Genomic DNA, 18,949 nt, shown 5'->3' on the forward strand with positions numbered 1-18,949 from the left:
AGAGTAAACATCAAATCCAATTCAGGGATTTAAACCGACAGCAGAGCTAGACTCTGGAGAGCAACACAATGGGACTGAGGATGAGGGGGTGATTCCAGAGAGAAAGTGCCACACAGCTTTTCCTCCATGGCTTTAAAATCTGGGAGAATATCCATAAACCACATACAGTAGTAGACACCCATGAACGGCCTACACTTAACTCATATAAAGCCACCCACACACAGTAGTAGACACCCATGAATGGCCTACACTTAACTCATATAAAGCCAGTAGGAGAGGAACTTTTCCCACCAAAGACTGCTGCTCATCAAGGGGCAGCAGTAACTGTCAGGACTATTTGCTAGAAAGAACTAAAAAATGAACAACACGGGACACAAAACGCTCAGCATCCTTAGTCATCAGGGAAACGAAATCAAAACTACAGAGGTGCTGCTTCACCCTTACTAACATGGTGATGATTCTAAAAAGGAAAATAACAAGCTGACAAGAATATGGAGAACTGGAACCCTCGTGCCTTGCTGTGGGAATGTAAAATGGTGTAACTGCTGTGGAAAGCAGCTTGGTGATTCCTCAAAAGTTAAACGTAGAATTAGCCCATGATCCAACAATTCCACTCCTTGGTATATACCCAAAAGGACTGAGACAAAGGACTCAAACAGATACTTACATGCCAGCGTTCATGGCAGCATTATTTACAATAGTGGAAATGTAAACACTAATTATAAAGGGTGGAAACAACCCAAGTGTCCCTCAACAGATGAATAAACAAAACATGGTATATACATGCAATAGAATATTATTCAGCCATAAAAAGGAATGGAGTTTTGATACATGCTACATTGAGAGAGGGTACTTCATTACTTCATCCATTTCCTCATCTTTCATCTTACGTTCTGTAAGTGCTCCTCTAAGTTAAGAAACTTTTTTTTAGTTTAACTCTCTCCAACCCCACCAAAATATAACTGTTACCATCAAAATTACATAAAACTTAAGGAGCTGTGCAATGTATTTCATATCTAACTGCATCATTAACTCCTACTATGATGGCTTGCCTCTCTCCTCTCTCCACATTAAGAAGCATTTCCTATATGCCAGGCCCCATGTTACATGCTTTAAATATATGTTCTCTCATTTAGTTTTCGTAAGAACTTTAAGAGGTGTTATTATCCCCATTTACAGATGAGCTAAGGAAAGGTTAAGTCACTTGCCCAGGACTACAGGGCAAGTAAGGGATGGAGATGAGATTCGAAACAGTCACACTACGAAGTCAGTGCTCTTAAGTTACTGGGGAAACAGCAAGAAAATAAGGGAAAGGAAGCTGAGCTGGTAGATCTGAGCCAGAGATCCCGTGTAAGATGGAGAAAATGAAAGTGCACAGCTTGCCTAACTCAAAGGGAAGTGGTGAAGGTCAGATGTAAGGGCATGAGGCCTGTGATGAGAGCACTACCATCAGGGCAGGGCTGCTCTGAGGACCAGCTGCTGCTGGGCCAGCCTCTTCCTGAGTCTTTAATGCTAAAGTCAAACGCATACACTGACCACATGAGGCGGCTTCAAAGCACGTATAAATTCACTGGTTTGCTGGTAATCCGTGTGCGCAGAGAAAGAGATGTAATCAACAGACATTTTCAGAGGTAACTTCTGCCCGGACATGGTAGTGATTTCTTCCGGTTCAGACATGATATGCTGTTATAAACAAAGAAAAGTAAACAAAACACATAAACTCTTAATTAGAAAACAAAAGGTATGTTTTCTACTTTTTCACCTAGCCATAAACTCATGCTAATTTAGGAGTTTTAGCACAAAAAGCACTCGAATACTACTGACTCAGTCAATATCAAATACTTATTTTGTCAATCAAGGAAACGTTTAATCAGGAAAGGAAGCAAATTAACAAAACTTCAGTGTATTTGGAGTCCTACAAGGGAGAATTTTAACTTGTGGTTGGAAAAGCACACTTGCATCCCCAACCATCTGCCCTGAAAAGTCCCTTTCCAGGTGACAGGATCTGTATAAAAGACCAAAGTATTTCTACTCTGAAATCTATGTTAGATACACAGCCAACACTAAGTGTCTAGCAGAATAAGGTAAAGTAATAAAAATGATCTGAGCTGGGAATCATAATGTGTTTATTAGTTATCAATGAGAGAATGTGATGCAGGAATGTTCAGAATCTGCCTCTCAAGCTTTGCACATCAGTGTCTACATCCCTCACAGTTAATATCAACCATTTAAAAAAATTTATTATTCATCTTTGGCTGTGCTGAGTCTTCGTTGCTGCATGGGCTTTTCTCTAGTTGCGGGGAGCAGGCTTCTCAACGTGACAGCTTCTCTTGTTGCGGAGCTCAGGCTCTAGGGCACGTGGGCTTCAGTAGCTGCAGCACGTGGGCTCAGTAGCTGTGGCTCCTGGCTCTACAGCACAGCCCCAATAGCTGTGGCGCATGGGCGTAGTTGCTCTGTGGCATGTGGGATTCTCCCGGATCAGGAATCAAACCGCTGTCTCCTGCACTGGCAGGCAGATTCTTTATCACCGAACCACTAGAGAAGCCCTCAAACATTTTATGTCAAGAGGAAGGTGGGCACTCAACCCAAAACACATTCTCCAACTTTTCAAGAGAACATTATGAAGCCTTATGAACACCGATGAAGCCTTTTCTTCATCAGATGAGGATATCCATGTGTTTGTCTCAAATAGATTCCCTTCCACTTTTTTTTTTTTTTTTAACTGTAACTAGATGAGCACTTCTCAAGCTTTCACATGCTTATCCATCACCTGGATCTCATTCGTCAACCTTAATTAAGATCAGCTCCAGCTGCCTATTGCCATCCTCATTTTAAAAAATCAAGACCTATGTCATTTAAAGAACTACTTCAATGGAGAAACCTGTGAGGACAGCGTCACCTCTGCAGCCTTGATCAGGAAGTGCCCAATGGTCTCAGGCTCTGACTGACCTTGGCAAGCGTGCCTTCTACACAGTAGCCGGCTATGATGACGCCATTCCTCTTATCAGTACACCAGCTTTCAAAGAGCTCTCTGGATAAACCACTTTGCATCATGCCTGGGGAGGCCATGACCACGCTGGGACCAATGTCATCAAAATGATCCATGCTCTGAGAGAGAAAAGGAAATGATAACAGCATGTTAAGATAAAGCATTCCTTATTTATAAAGAACACCAAAAAGTGAGGTAAAAAGGTTAACCACGTGACTGGAAGGGCCTTGACAAAACTAGCAAACATTTTAAGTTCCTGAACAGTTTATTTAGGCTGGGAATGAAAGGAAAACAAAATGATAAAAAGCCATTAGTTCACACTGACCTTCAAAACCTTCTTTAGGTAGCTAAAAAACCATTAGGAGCATTTTCAGTGCCTAGCAGACAGGCAGAGTCAAATGGAAGGAAAAGTCAAATGGGTTTCTATCTATCCAAGACAGAACTCCAAAAGAATTTCCCCAAAGATTCACAATGGCTTTGCACACTTCATCAGTATTCTGAGTTGGCCTGGAAATCTAACTAAGTTTAACACTGTTTCTAGGGAAAATTTGGGTCTAATTCCTAAGCAATTAACCTAAAAATACTTTGTGAACAGAACCTATTAATAATTGGAAGACCACTTATAACTTGAATTATTTAGGGCATTATGTTATTATGATTAGAGCATTAGTTCAAATGAAACTTTTTATTTAAATAAAAGGAAATTAGATTTTATTGAATAGAAAAATAAACATGAAAATTTTCACATATGGAATCTGCAGTGCTAATCAAAAAGATGATTAGGTCTGAGTAAAAACAGAAAAAATACATAGCAGATATTTTTCTCATCAGGGCTTTTTATTTCTATGGCAGAGGAATCCAAGTTATATAGCAATAGTAAATATTGAGAACATGTAGAGACTTGGAACAAATGGCAATATTTATATGTTTAAGCAAAAAGGAATGCCAGTTGCGAAGTTTATGGTATCCCTCAGAAAAGTGATGAAAGGTAAGACTTTAGCATGGAGTCAACCAGAGGATCAATGGCGGGCATCTCCCACTGTTAATGACTTACTTGAGTGTTATTCGTCCTTCTTTCTTCCACAAGCACTCACCTTCAGATTACTAATGTGTTTGAAAACAAATGGATTATTGATGTTGATCTGTTTGCGGATTTTGTCATTCATGGCGTTCACATATGTCTGGTACACTGCCATACACTTCTTGGCCAAAGATGATGCATAGTATATTGGAATATCATGGAGTTCTGGGTGATTCTGCCAGTACTCATCTAGAGAGATTTTACAAGAAACACATTTTTCTTTTAACGTGAGGTGGTGGTTTAGTTGCTAAGTTTTGTCTGACCCTTGCAACCCTATAGACTGTAGCCTGCCAGGCTTCACTGTCCCTGGGATTCTCCAGGCAAGAATACTGGAGTGGGTTGCCATTTCCTTCTCCCCTTAATGTGGGGTAAATAGCTCAAATAATAAATGATACACACAAGAAGTTTTTAAAAAAAATTCAGAAAAGAAATAAAGCACAAAACTATAAAGAGGTTAAGAAAAATTAAGTAAATTAAAAATTTACTAAAATTGGTCCTAACTCAAGCTTAAAAAACCAGAACTTCTTTCCTTCTTTTTTTAAATGAGAGTATACTGACTCGATGGATGTGAGTCTGAGTGAACTCCGGGAGTTGGTGATGGACAGGGAGGCCTGGCGTGCTGCGACTGATGGGGTTGCAAACAGTAGGACATGACTGAGCGACTGAACTGAACTGAACTGATGGTTAATTGAGAACATTGTGTTAGTTTCTGGTGTACAGCAAAGTGATTCAGTTACACAGATTCTTTTCCACTCTAGTTTATCACAAGATACTGAACACGGTTCCCCTGTGTGACACAGTAAAGCCCTGCTGTTTATCTAATTTATACACAGGAGTCTGTACCTGCTCATCCCAAACGCCCCAATTATCCCCCCTGCCCCAGCCTTTCCCCTTTAGTAACTTTAAGTCTGTTCTCTGTCCCTGTGTCTGTTTTGGAAATAAGTTCATTTGTATCATATTATAGAGTCCACATATAAGAGATAACATATGATATTTATCTTTCTCTGTCTGACTTACTTCACTTAGTATGATCATCTCTAGGTCTATATATATTAGGAAGCTGAAGGTAAAAAAGGCTGAAAACTGTGGCAATTTTTTTTTTTAAACTTGATTTATAAGTGAAACCTCTATATAAGGACTGGGACTTTTCCCATCACATGTGTTACATTTCTTGCTTTGCCCTCTGGTTTAACTGTTCATATTCTTTTAGATATGATTAGAATTTTTAACGGTGTTGATGCTCTCATATATACTCTTATGATTTCTCAAATACCTTCCAAAGTATACTATATCCCAAGATCACATCACAGCCTGGTACTTTTTGTATGTACTTTTATGAGAAAACTTCAAGTGTTAAAAAAAAAGATGAATAACTTGCCCAGAGTCATATGGTTAGATCATGGGTGAGATCTGAAACCAGTGGTTGGCAAGGTCATCCTCTCTATTATAGAACAGTACAGGGAGAATCTAAGGGACAAGGAACAAGGGCGGAGAGCAGTCCTCATTCATAAAAGGAATCACAATATACTTGATAGTAGGGTTGTCAGACAAAAACAGCAAATGCTCAATTAAACTTTAATTTCAGACAAATAAAAGATTTTTAGTATAATTTGTCTGAAATACTTGCTATAATATCAAATATATTATTTATTTGAAATTAAAATTTAACTGGTGTCCTGTATTTTTATTTACTAAATCTGGCAACCTGATGATGGTGACAACCTGGCTTTACATCTTCATTTCTTCTACTCCTCTCATTACTTTGCCATGGAGACTTTTCATTTTAAGACTTCTATAAGGACAAATGTGACATGCAGTAGGAAAGGAGAACCAAGAGAAAAAGGACTGGCTAAGGCTTTAGAAAATTTAGCTTCTACTAAGTCCTTCAGTTGTGTCCAACTCTTTGCGACCTTTTGGAGTATATAACCCACCAGGCTCCAGGCAAGAATACTGGAGTGGGCTGCCATGCCCTCCTCCAGGGGATCTTCCCAACCTGGGGACTGAACCCACATCTCTTCTGTCTTCTGCAGGTGGGTTCTTTATTTAGCACTAGTGCCACCTGGGAAGCCCTGTCTCTCTCAGAGATTTGCTTTTGATCTGAGGTCATTTATTCTTTCCCCTTATTTCCCTTTTCAGTGTAACAGGGATTCTATTTGTCCCTATCATCACACATACGGAAGAACTGAGAGTGAGAGCTCAAGACCTTTTCTAGTTCTTCACGTTGAAGCCATATACGTATAAAGCACTTACCAGTTATTCTTAAAGAAGAGTGCATTCCCCAGAAAAGAATCACAGAATGTTAAAAAGGGTTGCTAAATATAAATATATGTAAAAAGTGATACCCACTGTTCCTCTTATTACAAAAAGTTATACATGCACATTAAGGTATTTGGAAAATGGAGAAAGGCAGGAAAAAGAAATCATCCAGATATCTAGATTTAATATCTGGATATCTTTCCAGTCATTTGTGTATTTTCTACCTAACTAGGGTCGGAGTCCACAGTTTTGAGCCCTACTTTTTTGGTCCACTTAATATATTATGTAACAATATGTATTAACTCATCTGAAACATGATTTTTTTTCTAGAGTGTGATATTTATTGACATAATATTTCATTAGAAATATTTAGAATTATGAAATCTCTTAACTCACAGAATTTTCGATGTATTTATTTCCCAGAGGTTGAACTGCTGGGTCCAAGGGTAGGGTATTTTTAAGACGCTGACTGTTCACCATTTATAGTCCCAGCAGTGCTGGAAGACAGTCGCTGCATCTCTGGGCTCTTACTGGCAACAATTCCCTCGTCTTAAATACAGAAACCAAAGCCCAGAGGGTAGAGTGACCTATCCAAGGACATGCAGTGATCTTGCTCTAACTGCACTGTAGGATTTTGAGACTATCCCAAATAAAAAGGAAAAGGCGTACCTAAAATCAAGAGGAGTTCCTGGGCCCGTCCGAGGGCAAAGACAGGAATGAGGCCTCGGCCCCCTCTGTTCACAATATCATGGACGGTATTACAGAACCTTGCCTCTCGCTCCTCTCGCTTCTCGTGGATATGGGTCCCATAAGTAGATTCCTAAACAACATGAGAAGGGTGAGACCAGGGCTGGTGAGTCTCAAAGAATACAAAAGGTAAATATCAATGAAATGTAGAAGCAAAGTGACCTACGTCTCTATTATTATGCAATTTACTTGAACATATGCTGTTAAAACACTAATTGGAAAGAAGAGTGAATAAAAATGTTAGAATTCAGGTCTGGCTAAGGAAAAATATCAGGAAATAGTTCAAAAATGTATCTTCCCTGCTCAAGATAATTTTAGGATGCTTCTTTCAGCACTGGCCGCCCCCCAGGAGCTTATCAGAAGTACCAGAGCCCCAGCTCAGCCACAGTCAGAATCTGTATTTCTATAGCATTACCAGATGTTTCATAAACACATTAAAATTTGAAAGGTACTGCTCTACAGTACCAGATATAATGAAAATAACTTTTTACCCTGAGAATTAAAAAAAAAAGCAACTTTCCTTAAGGTCAGTTTACATGCTGAATATACCATGAGCTAAGACAAACTGAGTTCACTCACAATACACTGCATATGGACAGCAATACACACCAGTCCCTCATGCTTGGGTAGCTGGGGGATGCTGTGGGTGGTGAGGGGGCAACAGACAGCACTTCCACCGATATTCTTATATAAACCATAGGACCAATGCAAATTTATTAATTTGCTCCTTACCACTCATCCCCTCCCCACCAAAGCTTCTGTACAGTTAATTGCAACCTAGTAGGAAGGTAAGACATACACATAAAGTTAGCAGGTACTAGAGGCCAGAAGACAGTCACCACGACAAAGACAGTGGGGCCACGCCATTCTACACAACCTTTAAGACGTTCTACATGTTTGGAGTAATTAACCTAAACAAGAATATTTGGGAGACAGAATATCATCTCCGATATTAGACTAGCTAATATATTTAACACGAAGTGGGGTTGCACTACAAAGAGAGGCCAAAACATTTTTGTACTAAAAAACTAGACATATTTATATCTGATCACAGATATGAAAATGAGATCATGTTATTTTCCCCTGGAAAAAATCCTACTTACATTACACTAATTACAATACAGGGCACTAATACTTACAATGATAAGAATATCAGGTTTAATGTTAGGAATTTCAGCTGCCATTAAGTGTCTGTCTTCTTGTCTTGAGAAATCACCTGTGTATAAAAGCTGAGAAAAAGAGAAAGTTAGGAATTAGAAAAGTTAGAAAGTTAGAATTCTGGAATGCTTCATTTTACTCTGAATATATTTCACTCATAAATTCTTGAAAATGAAGTGCAATAGAAAAAATAGCCTAATTTTTTAATGAAATGTAGATGCATTCAGTTCAGTTTAGTCACTCAGTCATGTCCAACTCTTTGCGACCCCATGAACCGCAAAATGCCAGGCCTCCCTGTCCATCACCAACTCCCGGAGTCCACTCAAACTCATGTCCATTGAGTCGGTGATGTCATCCAGCCATCTCATCCTCTGTCGTCCCCTTCTCCTCCTGCCCTCAATCCTTCCCAGCATCAGGGTCTTTTCCAATGAGTCAACTCTTTGCATCAGGTGGCCAAAGTATTGGAGTTTCAGCTTCAACATCAGTCCTTCCAATGAACACCCAGGACTGATCTCCTTTAGGATGTACTGGTTGTATCTCCTTGCACTCCAAGGGACTCTCAAGTATCTTCTCCAACACCACAGTTCAAAAGCATCAATTCTTCTGTGCTCAGCTTTCTTTATAGTCCAACTCTCACACCCATACATGACCACTGGAAAAACCATAGCCTTGACTAGACAGACCTTTGTTGGCAAAGTAATGTCTCTGCTCTTTAATATGCTGTCTGGGTTGGTCATAACTTTCCTTCCAAGGAGTAAGCATCTTTTAATTTCATGGCTGCAATCACCATCTGCAGTGATTTTGGAGCCCAGAAAAATAAAATCAGCCACTGTTTCCTCATTTATTTGCCATGAAGCGATGGGACTGGATGCCATGATCTTAGTTTTCTGAATGTTGAGCTTTAAGCCAACTTTTCACTCTCCTCTTTCACTTTCATCAAGAGGCTCTTCAGTTCTTCTTCACTCTCTGCCATAAGGGTGGTGTCATCGCTTGTATCTACTTCAAAATGTGTAACTTAACTCAGTCATAAACCATCTAGAGTTTCAATTATTCAATCTAACTAATGGGAATAATATAATCCCAGAATTTGTCCACAAAGATAACCTTGAGATGTATTCTCAGCATCTTAGAGAAAAAGGGCATGATGATCAGGAAAGAACTCTTTACTTTTTTGAGATGCTTATTGTACTCTTCTCAATCATGATACAGAAAGTACTAACACAGGGGTAGGAACAATATTTACAAGGCAAAAGTACCAGCTTAATTTTACCTTGTTTCAGTGTTTTCACACTTTGCTAGCCTTAGGGAATATTCTTTAGTACACTTGGTGGCGTAAGCCCTGCACTGATTTCTTACGGGCAGGAAATTCCCAAGCTAGAGTGTACCTTCACGCCTGCGATCTCGATCATGAACATGGCAGCTCCCAGGACATGGCCGGCGTGATAACACCAAAACTTGATTCCTGCAACTTCCTTCACTTCATGAAAATTGATGGTTTCAATTTTGTCCATGCTTTCTTCCAAATCTGTCTCAGTATACAGCATGTCGTCTGCTGATATGTTACTAAATTTTTAAAGATGCCAACACAAAAAAATTAAGGGTAAGATTTTCATAAGTCTTTAAACTCAAAGAAATTGTCTGTGGATGACATAGCCACATATTTCTTAAAATCATATTGTAGGTGTTATGCTATTTCTAATCTCTTGGACCTTTTGTATATGTTTTTACTCTGCTATTATGAGAAAAATGCTTAGTGTATATAAAGCATGATTTCAAGCAAAGCACACACACTAAATTAAGGCAAAGTACTCTTTAGGATAGCACTTCTCAACCTTTTTTCCTACCCCAACACCTTCTGTGAGATAAAGGCACTCACACACATTGAATCACAGCAGTTTTCCCCACCTGTGATATAAAAAGACTTATCTAGAAAATCTAACAAGTTTTCTCTGGAAAATTATGCTAACATACTTCAAAAAAAACAAGAGAGGTTGGGGTTAAGGACACAGTCTAGGGCCAGACTGATTGGATCTGAATTCCAGTTTTGTCTCTTACTGTGACCGTCATGGGTAAATTACTTAACTTCTCTGTGCCTCAGGCTGAAAAGTGAATTTAAGTGAAAGTTTTAGTTACTCAGTCATGTCCGACTCTTTGCAACCCCATGGACTGCAGCCCATCAGGCTCCTCTGTCCATGGAATTTTCTAGGCAAGAATACTGGAGTGGGTAGCCATGCCCTTCTCCAGTAGATATTCCCAACCTAGGGATCGAACCTGGGTCTCCTTTATTGCAGGCAGATTCTTTACCATTTGAGCCACCAAAGAAATCCATGCCTGTCTAATCATCTGTAAAATGGGATTCATGCAGAGTCTGCATCACAAGGCTGACATGAAGATGAAAGGAGTTAACATGTGTCAAGAACTGAGGACTATGCCTGGCATATGGTGAGCTTCATTTAAGTGTTAACCAGTAAAGTCATTACCAAGGATAACTCTTCCATTTTCTGTATGTTTACAGAATAACAAACTGCATCTTAGCTACCCTAGGAATGTACATATGAAACAGTAAGCCTTTGAAGGCTTATCATTTGTGCTATACTTATCACAAGAAGGCTCCAAACTTTCTGGAAAAGGAGCAGATTTTTCTCTTGCAGCTGGAAAAAGCTTCCCCAGGGAACCTTTTCACTTCAGACAGTCAATTTGCTTTGATCAAATCACCCAAAAAAAGACTTCAATAGATACCACTGTATAATGTATTCTGCTTTAAATTTTAATAAAATTATGAAATTCCATATATAGAATATTGCTATCATACCTTATAACTCACCTAAATTTCAAAGACTTAAAAGGATGCAAAAACTACATAAAACCTTTACGCCAAGGAGGTGCTGGGGACACAATACCTATTTGGTGAGTTGGTACTGAATGAATACATGAGTGATACCCTTGTGAATAAGAAGAAAACATCTCATTTCAAAACACAAAATGGTCTATATCATCAACTGTATGTATTGGGTAGAACCAAGTGCATGTATAAATCTATTAAGGTAATTTACCTAACTTTGACATAATCTGAAAGAAGCCATCTATAAATAGCTTTTGTAGCATGAGTCATAAATGTTCTTCCTTTGAAACTTGTCTTCTGTAGAAACCAGGGCAAAGCTCCACAGTGATCCAAATGGAAACTTTAAAAAAAAGAAAAAAGAGCTTCTGTCAATTTTTTAAAATATTATATACCATATACTTTAGATACAGAAGAGTTCTATGTAACATTAGATACTTTCAGAACACCCAGAGTAGGTATGTGCAGAGGGAAGGAATAATGTATTTAGTTTTAACATAAGAAAAACAAAAGTATTTCTCTCAAATATAGCCAAGCCTATTCTCAAAAGTCAAAATTATAACAAGCGCTTTAGTGGTATAAAACCCACTTCATATGGCTTATATGAAACCCATCACGGTTTACATATGAAGTTCCCACAGAACAGTGTGACAACACAGCTGCTGTTCAGTCGCTCAGTCGTGTTCAACTCTTTGCGACCCCGCAGACTGAAGCACGGCAGGCTTCCGTCTCCTTCACTATCTTCCTGAGTTTGCTCAAACTCGTGTCTATTGAGTCGATGATGCCATCCAACCATCTCATCCTCTGTCGTCCCCTTCTCCTCCTCCTGCCCTCAATCTTTCCTAGCATCAAGGCCTTGTCCAATGAGTCAGTTCTTTGCCTCAGGTGGCCAAAGTATTGGCGCTTCAGCATCAGTCCTTGATGAATATTCAGGCAACACAGCAGCCTCAGGGATATTCTGTGAGAGGGCTTTCTTAGTCTCAAGTTTTACAATGATCAAGGCATATGTTATCTCTTCCCTCCTCCTCATTTACTCTAGATAAGTGAAAGGAAGTTTTCTGTCATAAACTTCTCTCACCTGTGATGACAATATGGCGTGCTGTCTTAGATGTCTGCGATATAATTCCTAGTAGAAAATATTTTTAAAACACTAGAATCTTAAAATCTGGTAAAGATTGATCTTTAAAGTAAAAGTCCTTGAAAAACAATGCCCGCAATAAAAAGTAAAACAAAAACAAACAAAAAGCCTTACTGACTAATTAGTAGGAGATCAATCTCAGCTGGGTCAATCAAATCAATATAAGGAAGAGCATCCATTCCTTCTAGGCCAGGATGGATCCCACAGTCCAGCTGAAAGACATGGGAAAGAGATCACAGTCTTCTCACATTTTATTCAAATTCATTCAACAAATAGACATCATAACTGATCCATCATACCATACACAATCAGGAAAGATTCTATATGTTTGGAATGCAATTCTTATTAAATGGGTAAATACGCTGTTAACAATTCTAACTTCCCAAATTTAAATACAGCTCATATTTAGAGTCACAAGGACACAAAATACAAGAAATCTTCTTTCTAGTTACTTTTTGTAGGCACTCTAATAATGAATGAACTCTTTTGCAAGAACTTTAACATCAGAAATGGCTAGCATTTTTTAAAGTTCATAGATTCACTACTAACCACATGTGACTATCGTGAGAAGGCAACGATTAGAAAAACAGGAAACTTCTCTGATCAGGACAATTTAGGTATTAGAAGACAAATTCTTCAGAACCAGTCATTCCTGAATTATATCCTCATTTGGGAGGGTGTTTCTATCAAATTAATACAGTAAATGATTAAAAAGATTGTGTCTGCCGTGTGCCTGTTCTTTTAAGTGGGAGAAGGGGAAGAGTGAGACCAAAAGACCCTGATGAGCCTCTGCACCGCCTTCATAATGAGGACCCCAGAGACCACCTCTTCCAGTCCCTCCAGCTCTCAGCTAAGGAAACGGGCTGAGAAGGGGCCTGACTTGCCCAAGGCCAGGCACCCTGGTGCTAACTTAGGCACCTCGGCTACCAGACCAGGGCCTGGCCTATTGTCCCACTGCACAGGAGGAGGTTGGAGTTCTGCATGTGTTGAGGAGGCCAGTTCCCTGGGGTCTCCCACTGCGGGTGGGGCAGACAGGTTGGCAGACCTTCAGGAATGGAAGAGGGATTTGGAAGACTTTTAGATTAGGAGATCCAGTTGACAGTTTTACAATCTTTAGTTCCTCAGTCTAATATTATGTCAATGCCAAGTGGAAGTATACTAGTTTTCCACGTTAACATTTTATAGACGCATATACTAACCATGACATTATTCTGGGGGCAAAACAGTTAATATGCTGAATAGAAAAAACTACTGAACTAGAACAGACCTAACACTCAATGCAGACATAGACACACTGTTAATCTGACTATACTGTGCTTAGTTGCTCAATCCTGTCCAACTTTTTTTGACCCCATGGACTGTAGCTCACCAGGCTCCTCTGTCCATGGGGATCCTCCAGGCAAGAATACTGGAGTGGGTAGCCACTTCTTTCTTCAGGGCATCTTCCCAACCTTGGGACTGAACCCAGGTCTCCTGCATTGCCGGCAGATATTTTACCAGCTGAGTTACCAGGGAAGCCCAAGGATACTCGAGGGAGTTGCCATGCCTTCCTCCAGAGGATCATCCCATCCCAGGGATCGAACCCAGGTCACCCGCACTGCAGGTGGATTCTTTACCATCGGAGCCACTTACCATTATCTTCCTCCCCTTGAACTCCAGAATAATACATGATCTTCCCACTTCCTGCCCAGCTCCACTGTAAACATTCAAAGGAAAAAATAAAAATGATTAAAAAGCCATCAAAATGAAGCCAAATAAATTCAAACTTTTTTTTACAACTTAAACTACGTTCCATCTGATGACATTAACTTGAGACAGATGAGTTCCACAAAATTACAAAGACAGGGAAGAACAGCATCAACTTGGGGAAAAAATGAAAAGTGACCTCTGAGAGGTCAGACCGAGAGGATCAAAGGTTAAATCCAACCTTATGAATGTTAGGGTTAAAATGATGATGTATTTAAAATGTAAACTAGCAGTGACTCAGATGATTTAATAAAACTTTTAGAATTAGCACTTAAGTAAAAACCCATAAGCAGTTAAAAATTCTTTCAAGATGATAATACACATTTACCAAATAGCTTAAATATTCATACATGTGAATCTCATTCCTTTTTCCTGCTACTTTGTTATCTCACTTAAAACAAATTTCCTTTCTTCAGAATAAACAGCCTTTCTTTCCAATTATCACAAGGCTTTAAGCCTCACCAGTCTAACCCCTCGCCTTCTTTGATGCCTTATCCCAACCATTCTAGCTTGTGATTCAACCACTTATTTTACGTCAAGCAGTTTTTTGGGGTTTTTTGGCTGCACTGTGGGGCGCGTGGGATTTTAGTTCCCTGACCAGGGATTGAACCTAGGACTACAGCTTCTGTAGTCCTAGGTTCCTGTAGTCTACAGGCCTACAGGTTTGAAAGTGCTAAATCTTAGCCACTGGGCTGCCAGGGAACTCCCTCAAGCAGTTTCTATTTGCCAAGCAGTGTAGATAAGCACCTAGCATATGGAAAGGCCTAATACCAGGACCCTGGCTCCAAGAATGGATAGGCTACAGGACTGACATGAGATGGACGCATCCTCAGACTGAGATCCTACTTCAGAGCAGGATGCAAAGAAAACCAGACGACCACCGTGAGCCCCTGGCCTGCCACTTTAACTGGCCCTCTGCCCTCCCTCTTGAGTGTCCCTCCAGTTTTTGGTGCAGTTTTTCCTACAGTTGGTATAGTAACTATTTCAAACTTTCTCCCCTTTCCTAAATTTTCCCATGCTGTATCCTACTCTTGAGTCATGGGCTTTCTTTGTATCAAAAAATTACATAGTTTGTTGGTTCCCTCAACTTGCCAACCCACTCAAATCTCTCTCTTCTTCCACTTCTCCTGGAACAGAGAATAGACCTCTCTCTGTAAGGCTAACGTTTTCACCATGGTTCTACACTCTGCCCACCTCCTCCCTCCCTCTGAGGTACTGACCCCTGCTACATCACTGGCTTTCCCCTTACTATCCTCTTTGACATCTGCATTTAAACATCCCAGTCATCCTTGTCCCCAAATGAAAATCCCTTAATTCTAATCTCTAGTCTCCCTGTCCGCTTACTAAAGGTTACATATTTTGAATTCTGGCTTTTTACCAACCATCCCTCTGAAACTCTCCCTGCAAAACAGCTCTTTGTTGCTAAGTGCAGAGAGCCCTTCTCAGTTCCTATCTCACTCTTCTCCAGGCAGCACGTCATCTTATTCCTTCTCTGAGCCTGGTTTCTTTGACTTCATGCTCTCATCCTGTCCTGCTGGTTTCCCCTAGTTTCCTTCATGCAGCTGCCTCTACCCATCTTTCAAAAGCTGTTATTCCAAGGGTTCTCCCCTCGGCTCCTCTTTCAGTCTTTCTGATCTTCATCTTCACATTTTTAATACATTAAGTGAAGTCGCTCAGTCGTGTCCAACTCTTTGCAACCCCATGGACTGTAGCCTACCAGGCTCCTCTGTCCATGGGATTTTCCAGGCAATAGTACTGGGGTGGATTGCCATTTCCTTCTCCAGCGGATCTTCCTGACCCAGGGATTGAACCCGGGTCTCCTGCATTGTAGACAGACACTACACCCAGACAGGCCACCCAGGAAGTCCTACAGTTAACACATGAGGACTTCCAATTCTCTATTTGTAGTCCAGATTCAGGTATTTGTTCTCCCAAATCCCAGACTTCTAAGTCACCTGGTTTTGGTCTCTCTTGGGACATCTCACAGGCGCCTAACATTCAAATATGCCAAACAAGTTTGTACTTCAAGTCCCTAGCCCGTGCTCTTCTTTCTGGAACACTCTGCCCTGATATTGACATATTGGCTCCTGTGTATCATTTGAGTCTCAGTTCAAACGTCACCTCATTTGCCCTTCAGACCACTATATTTTAACACTTATTACTACATGATGTCATTATATCTACTTGTTTATGGCTTATTTCTCACTATTAAAATGAAAGCTCCGTAATAGCATAGATGTCTATTTCACTCACTGCTATATAGTAAGGTGCCTGACATGCAATAAATCTCAAGAAAAACCTACTGAATGAGTAAAAACTCCCAAATTAGGAAACTGGGGAACATTACATTAAGTTAAAGAAGCCAGTTTCAAAAGATTACATGTTGCAACCCATTTATATGAAATGTCCAAAACAGGGTAATCTGCAGAGACAGAAAGGAGATTAACGGTGGCCGAGGGCTGGGCAATTTGCAGGGCAATGATACAGGGTTTCCTTCTGGAATGATGAAAATGTCCTGACAGTGGTGATAGTTGTAAAACTGTATAGATTAAAAACTGTCTAACTGTACACTTTAAATGAGTGTGCTGATGTGATTTCAATCTCAATAAGGCTGTTATAAAACAATTTAAAACTCCCAAACTTACTCCAGACCTGCCCCATCTTGGGTACTCCTGGAGTGAGTAACAAACACCACCACTTACCAGTTATCCTACCTGGGAACTGAAGTCATCCTAACTCTCCTCTCTGTCCAGCCTTCCCTTCCACATGTGCCCTTTCTAACATATCTGATCACTGACAAAGCTCTAAAGCTTTCACTTCTAAAGCTTTCACTTCTTTACTCTCAGGTCTCTCTTTCCAACCCACTGCTGCCCTTTTCACTCATTTCAAGATCTCACTGCTTATCACTTGGTTTGTTTCAATCTCATCCTACTGGATTCTCTCCACTTGATCCACCTTTTTTTTTTTTTTTGGCCACACCATGAGGGATGAGGGATCCCTCATGGGCATGAGGGATCTTAGTTCCCTGACCAGGGATCAAACCTGCATTCCCTGCAGTGGCAGCTCAGAGTCTTAACCCCTGGACCACCAGGGAAGTCCCTTAATACACCTTTAATTCATCTGTGCCACTGCTGCCAGAAGCATCTTTGATCTTCCTAAAGCATAATTTCCACCACATCCTATCCTTGCTTAAGACCCTTCCTTGGCTCCCTATAACTGGCAATAAAGACTCCAAATCCTTAGTATGCATGTATACAAGGTCCTTCATAAGCTGGACTCTGAAAGCCTCTATAGTCTCATCTGTTATCTTTTAGCTGAACCCACAGGGAGACTGGCCACAAAGAGACCTCTCATTTTCACATGTGCCACTTCCTCAGCCTGGAACATCCCTGCCCCCATGTTTTGGCTGTCTTTAATTTGTAGTCAATCTCTAGGACTCAGTTCAGTGTCCTAATTTCCAGGACGCAGGATGGCACTGTCTTCTCACCAGAAATCCACTCTGCATGCTCTCAGGGCCTTACTGCAATGCCTATGTGTCCTCTTACAGTAGTCACAATTCACTGAGCACCTACAAGGAGCTCTGCTCTGGACAGTTAAGTGCTGCTCGACTATTTCCACAGGAGGAAGTGGGTTCAGTGAGGCTGTTGTCCTAGTAATCGCTGGAGTATGGACTGGATTTCAGGTCTGACGCCAAAGCAATTGGCTGCTATTATTCCAAACTCTCTCTCCAGCACTTTTCATTTGGCACTGCAATTCCCATCAAAAGGGTGAATTCAGTTAACTCAGCCCTGTCTTATTTGTATCCCAAGTGCCTAGTGTGCTGCTTGACACTAGCTCAGAGTTTGCTGAACACAAGAAGAGATGACAGGTGCGAAGCGAGCGGCGGGCAAACTTGTGTTCCATCCCCAGTAGGTGCTCAGGGAGTTACTGAATGAACAAGTGAAGGAGATACTTTCTACCTTTGGAAAAATGTACGTGTTCATTTGGTGCTAACTCATGTCTAACAATAAACGTGTTTGCGGATTCAAACTGCGCAGTTAGGCAAGTTCTCATTTCTCTAAGCAGCATTCCAGGTCCATAAGGTGCTTCTCTGACAGAAGGCCATTTCCAGTGAAAGACAAGGCCTCTCACGGTCAATCAGCGACTGAGATATTGTCCTAACATTTCTGCCTTTTCACGTCTCCCACTTTCTACCTTCCCTAGTCCTGGAGAGTGTAAGCTCTGAATGAACTCACAAGTTCCCTAATGTATTTCCCCTTTCACATTTTAGCAAATATGAGTCCTGGAGGTTAACAAGGCACAAGTTTAGTTCTTCCTCGCGCTGTCACAGCCTTATCCAGGTTATCATCTGACCCTGCCATCCTCAGCATCCCTGGTTCCCTCACGAGTCGCCCCTCTTGGGCGTATACGAAAGCGCCCTGCGGTCCCACCATAGGCCCTAGCCCCCAAACGCGACATCCTATCCTCCCTTGAGACTGAAGAAAAAGCAAAATCCTATTCAAGTTAGCAGGCCCCTTCCGATTCACAGTTTCTCAAACCGCTGCAGCGCAGAGGCCTGGCTCAGGCCAGGAGCTGGCTGCCGAGGCAACCGGCCCTGGGGCGGGGGGCGACTGAGGCCAACCATCGGGTTCCCCTCCTCGCCTCACAGTCACGGCTTCAGTCCCTCTCAGGTCCCTTACAGGGGTCGGATCAGCAGCTGGTCACTCTCCTCTGCAGGAATCGCGGACATCTCAGAAGTCCAAACGGGAATGAGGAACAACAGGCCGCAGGAGTCTTTCTAAACAAGAAGAAAAGACACAGAGACCCTAAGAAGGAAGAACCACCCCCGCTCCATCCCACGAGAGCACAACTTCCGGCATCTAGGCGCCCGCGACACTAGGTTCCTCCCTTCGACTTCCGGTCGTAGAGCCCAACTCGCAGGGCTCCTCCCAGCCCAGGCTTCCGGGGACCTGGGGCGGGGTCCGGACTGCGCCTGCGCGAGGCTTCGGGGGCGGG

The 18,949-nt window shown here is 41.3% G+C and overlaps 1 protein-coding gene across 2 annotated transcripts in view; it reads right to left on the reverse strand.

The window, feature by feature from the left end:
* The window catches only part of CPSF3 (cleavage and polyadenylation specific factor 3), a 33,534-nt gene extending 14,617 nt beyond the window's left edge, over positions 1-18,917 (reverse strand). The window contains exons 1-10 of one of the 2 annotated variants that reach the window (XM_027556110.1): positions 18,634-18,917; positions 13,841-13,904; positions 12,323-12,420; positions 11,285-11,413; positions 9,617-9,794; positions 8,213-8,302; positions 6,996-7,146; positions 4,084-4,259; positions 2,950-3,108; positions 1,537-1,683 (exon numbers count right to left, since the gene is read on the reverse strand). In XM_027556110.1, coding sequence (XP_027411911.1) covers positions 1,537-1,683; positions 2,950-3,108; positions 4,084-4,259; positions 6,996-7,146; positions 8,213-8,302; positions 9,617-9,794; positions 11,285-11,413; positions 12,323-12,420; positions 13,841-13,904; positions 18,634-18,683 — 1,242 coding nt within the window. In that variant the 5' untranslated portion in view covers positions 18,684-18,917. Of the gene's footprint in view, positions 1-1,536; positions 1,684-2,949; positions 3,109-4,083; positions 4,260-6,995; positions 7,147-8,212; positions 8,303-9,616; positions 9,795-11,284; positions 11,414-12,322; positions 12,421-13,840; positions 13,905-18,633 lie in introns of those variants that run through there. The other variant, XM_027556111.1, reaches the window with a different exon arrangement.
* Between the last annotated feature and the right edge of the window lie 32 nt (positions 18,918-18,949).

This window comes from Bos indicus x Bos taurus, chromosome 11 (genome assembly GCF_003369695.1).
Source record: "Bos indicus x Bos taurus breed Angus x Brahman F1 hybrid chromosome 11, Bos_hybrid_MaternalHap_v2.0, whole genome shotgun sequence".
Classification (NCBI taxonomy): Eukaryota; Metazoa; Chordata; class Mammalia; order Artiodactyla; family Bovidae; genus Bos; species Bos indicus x Bos taurus.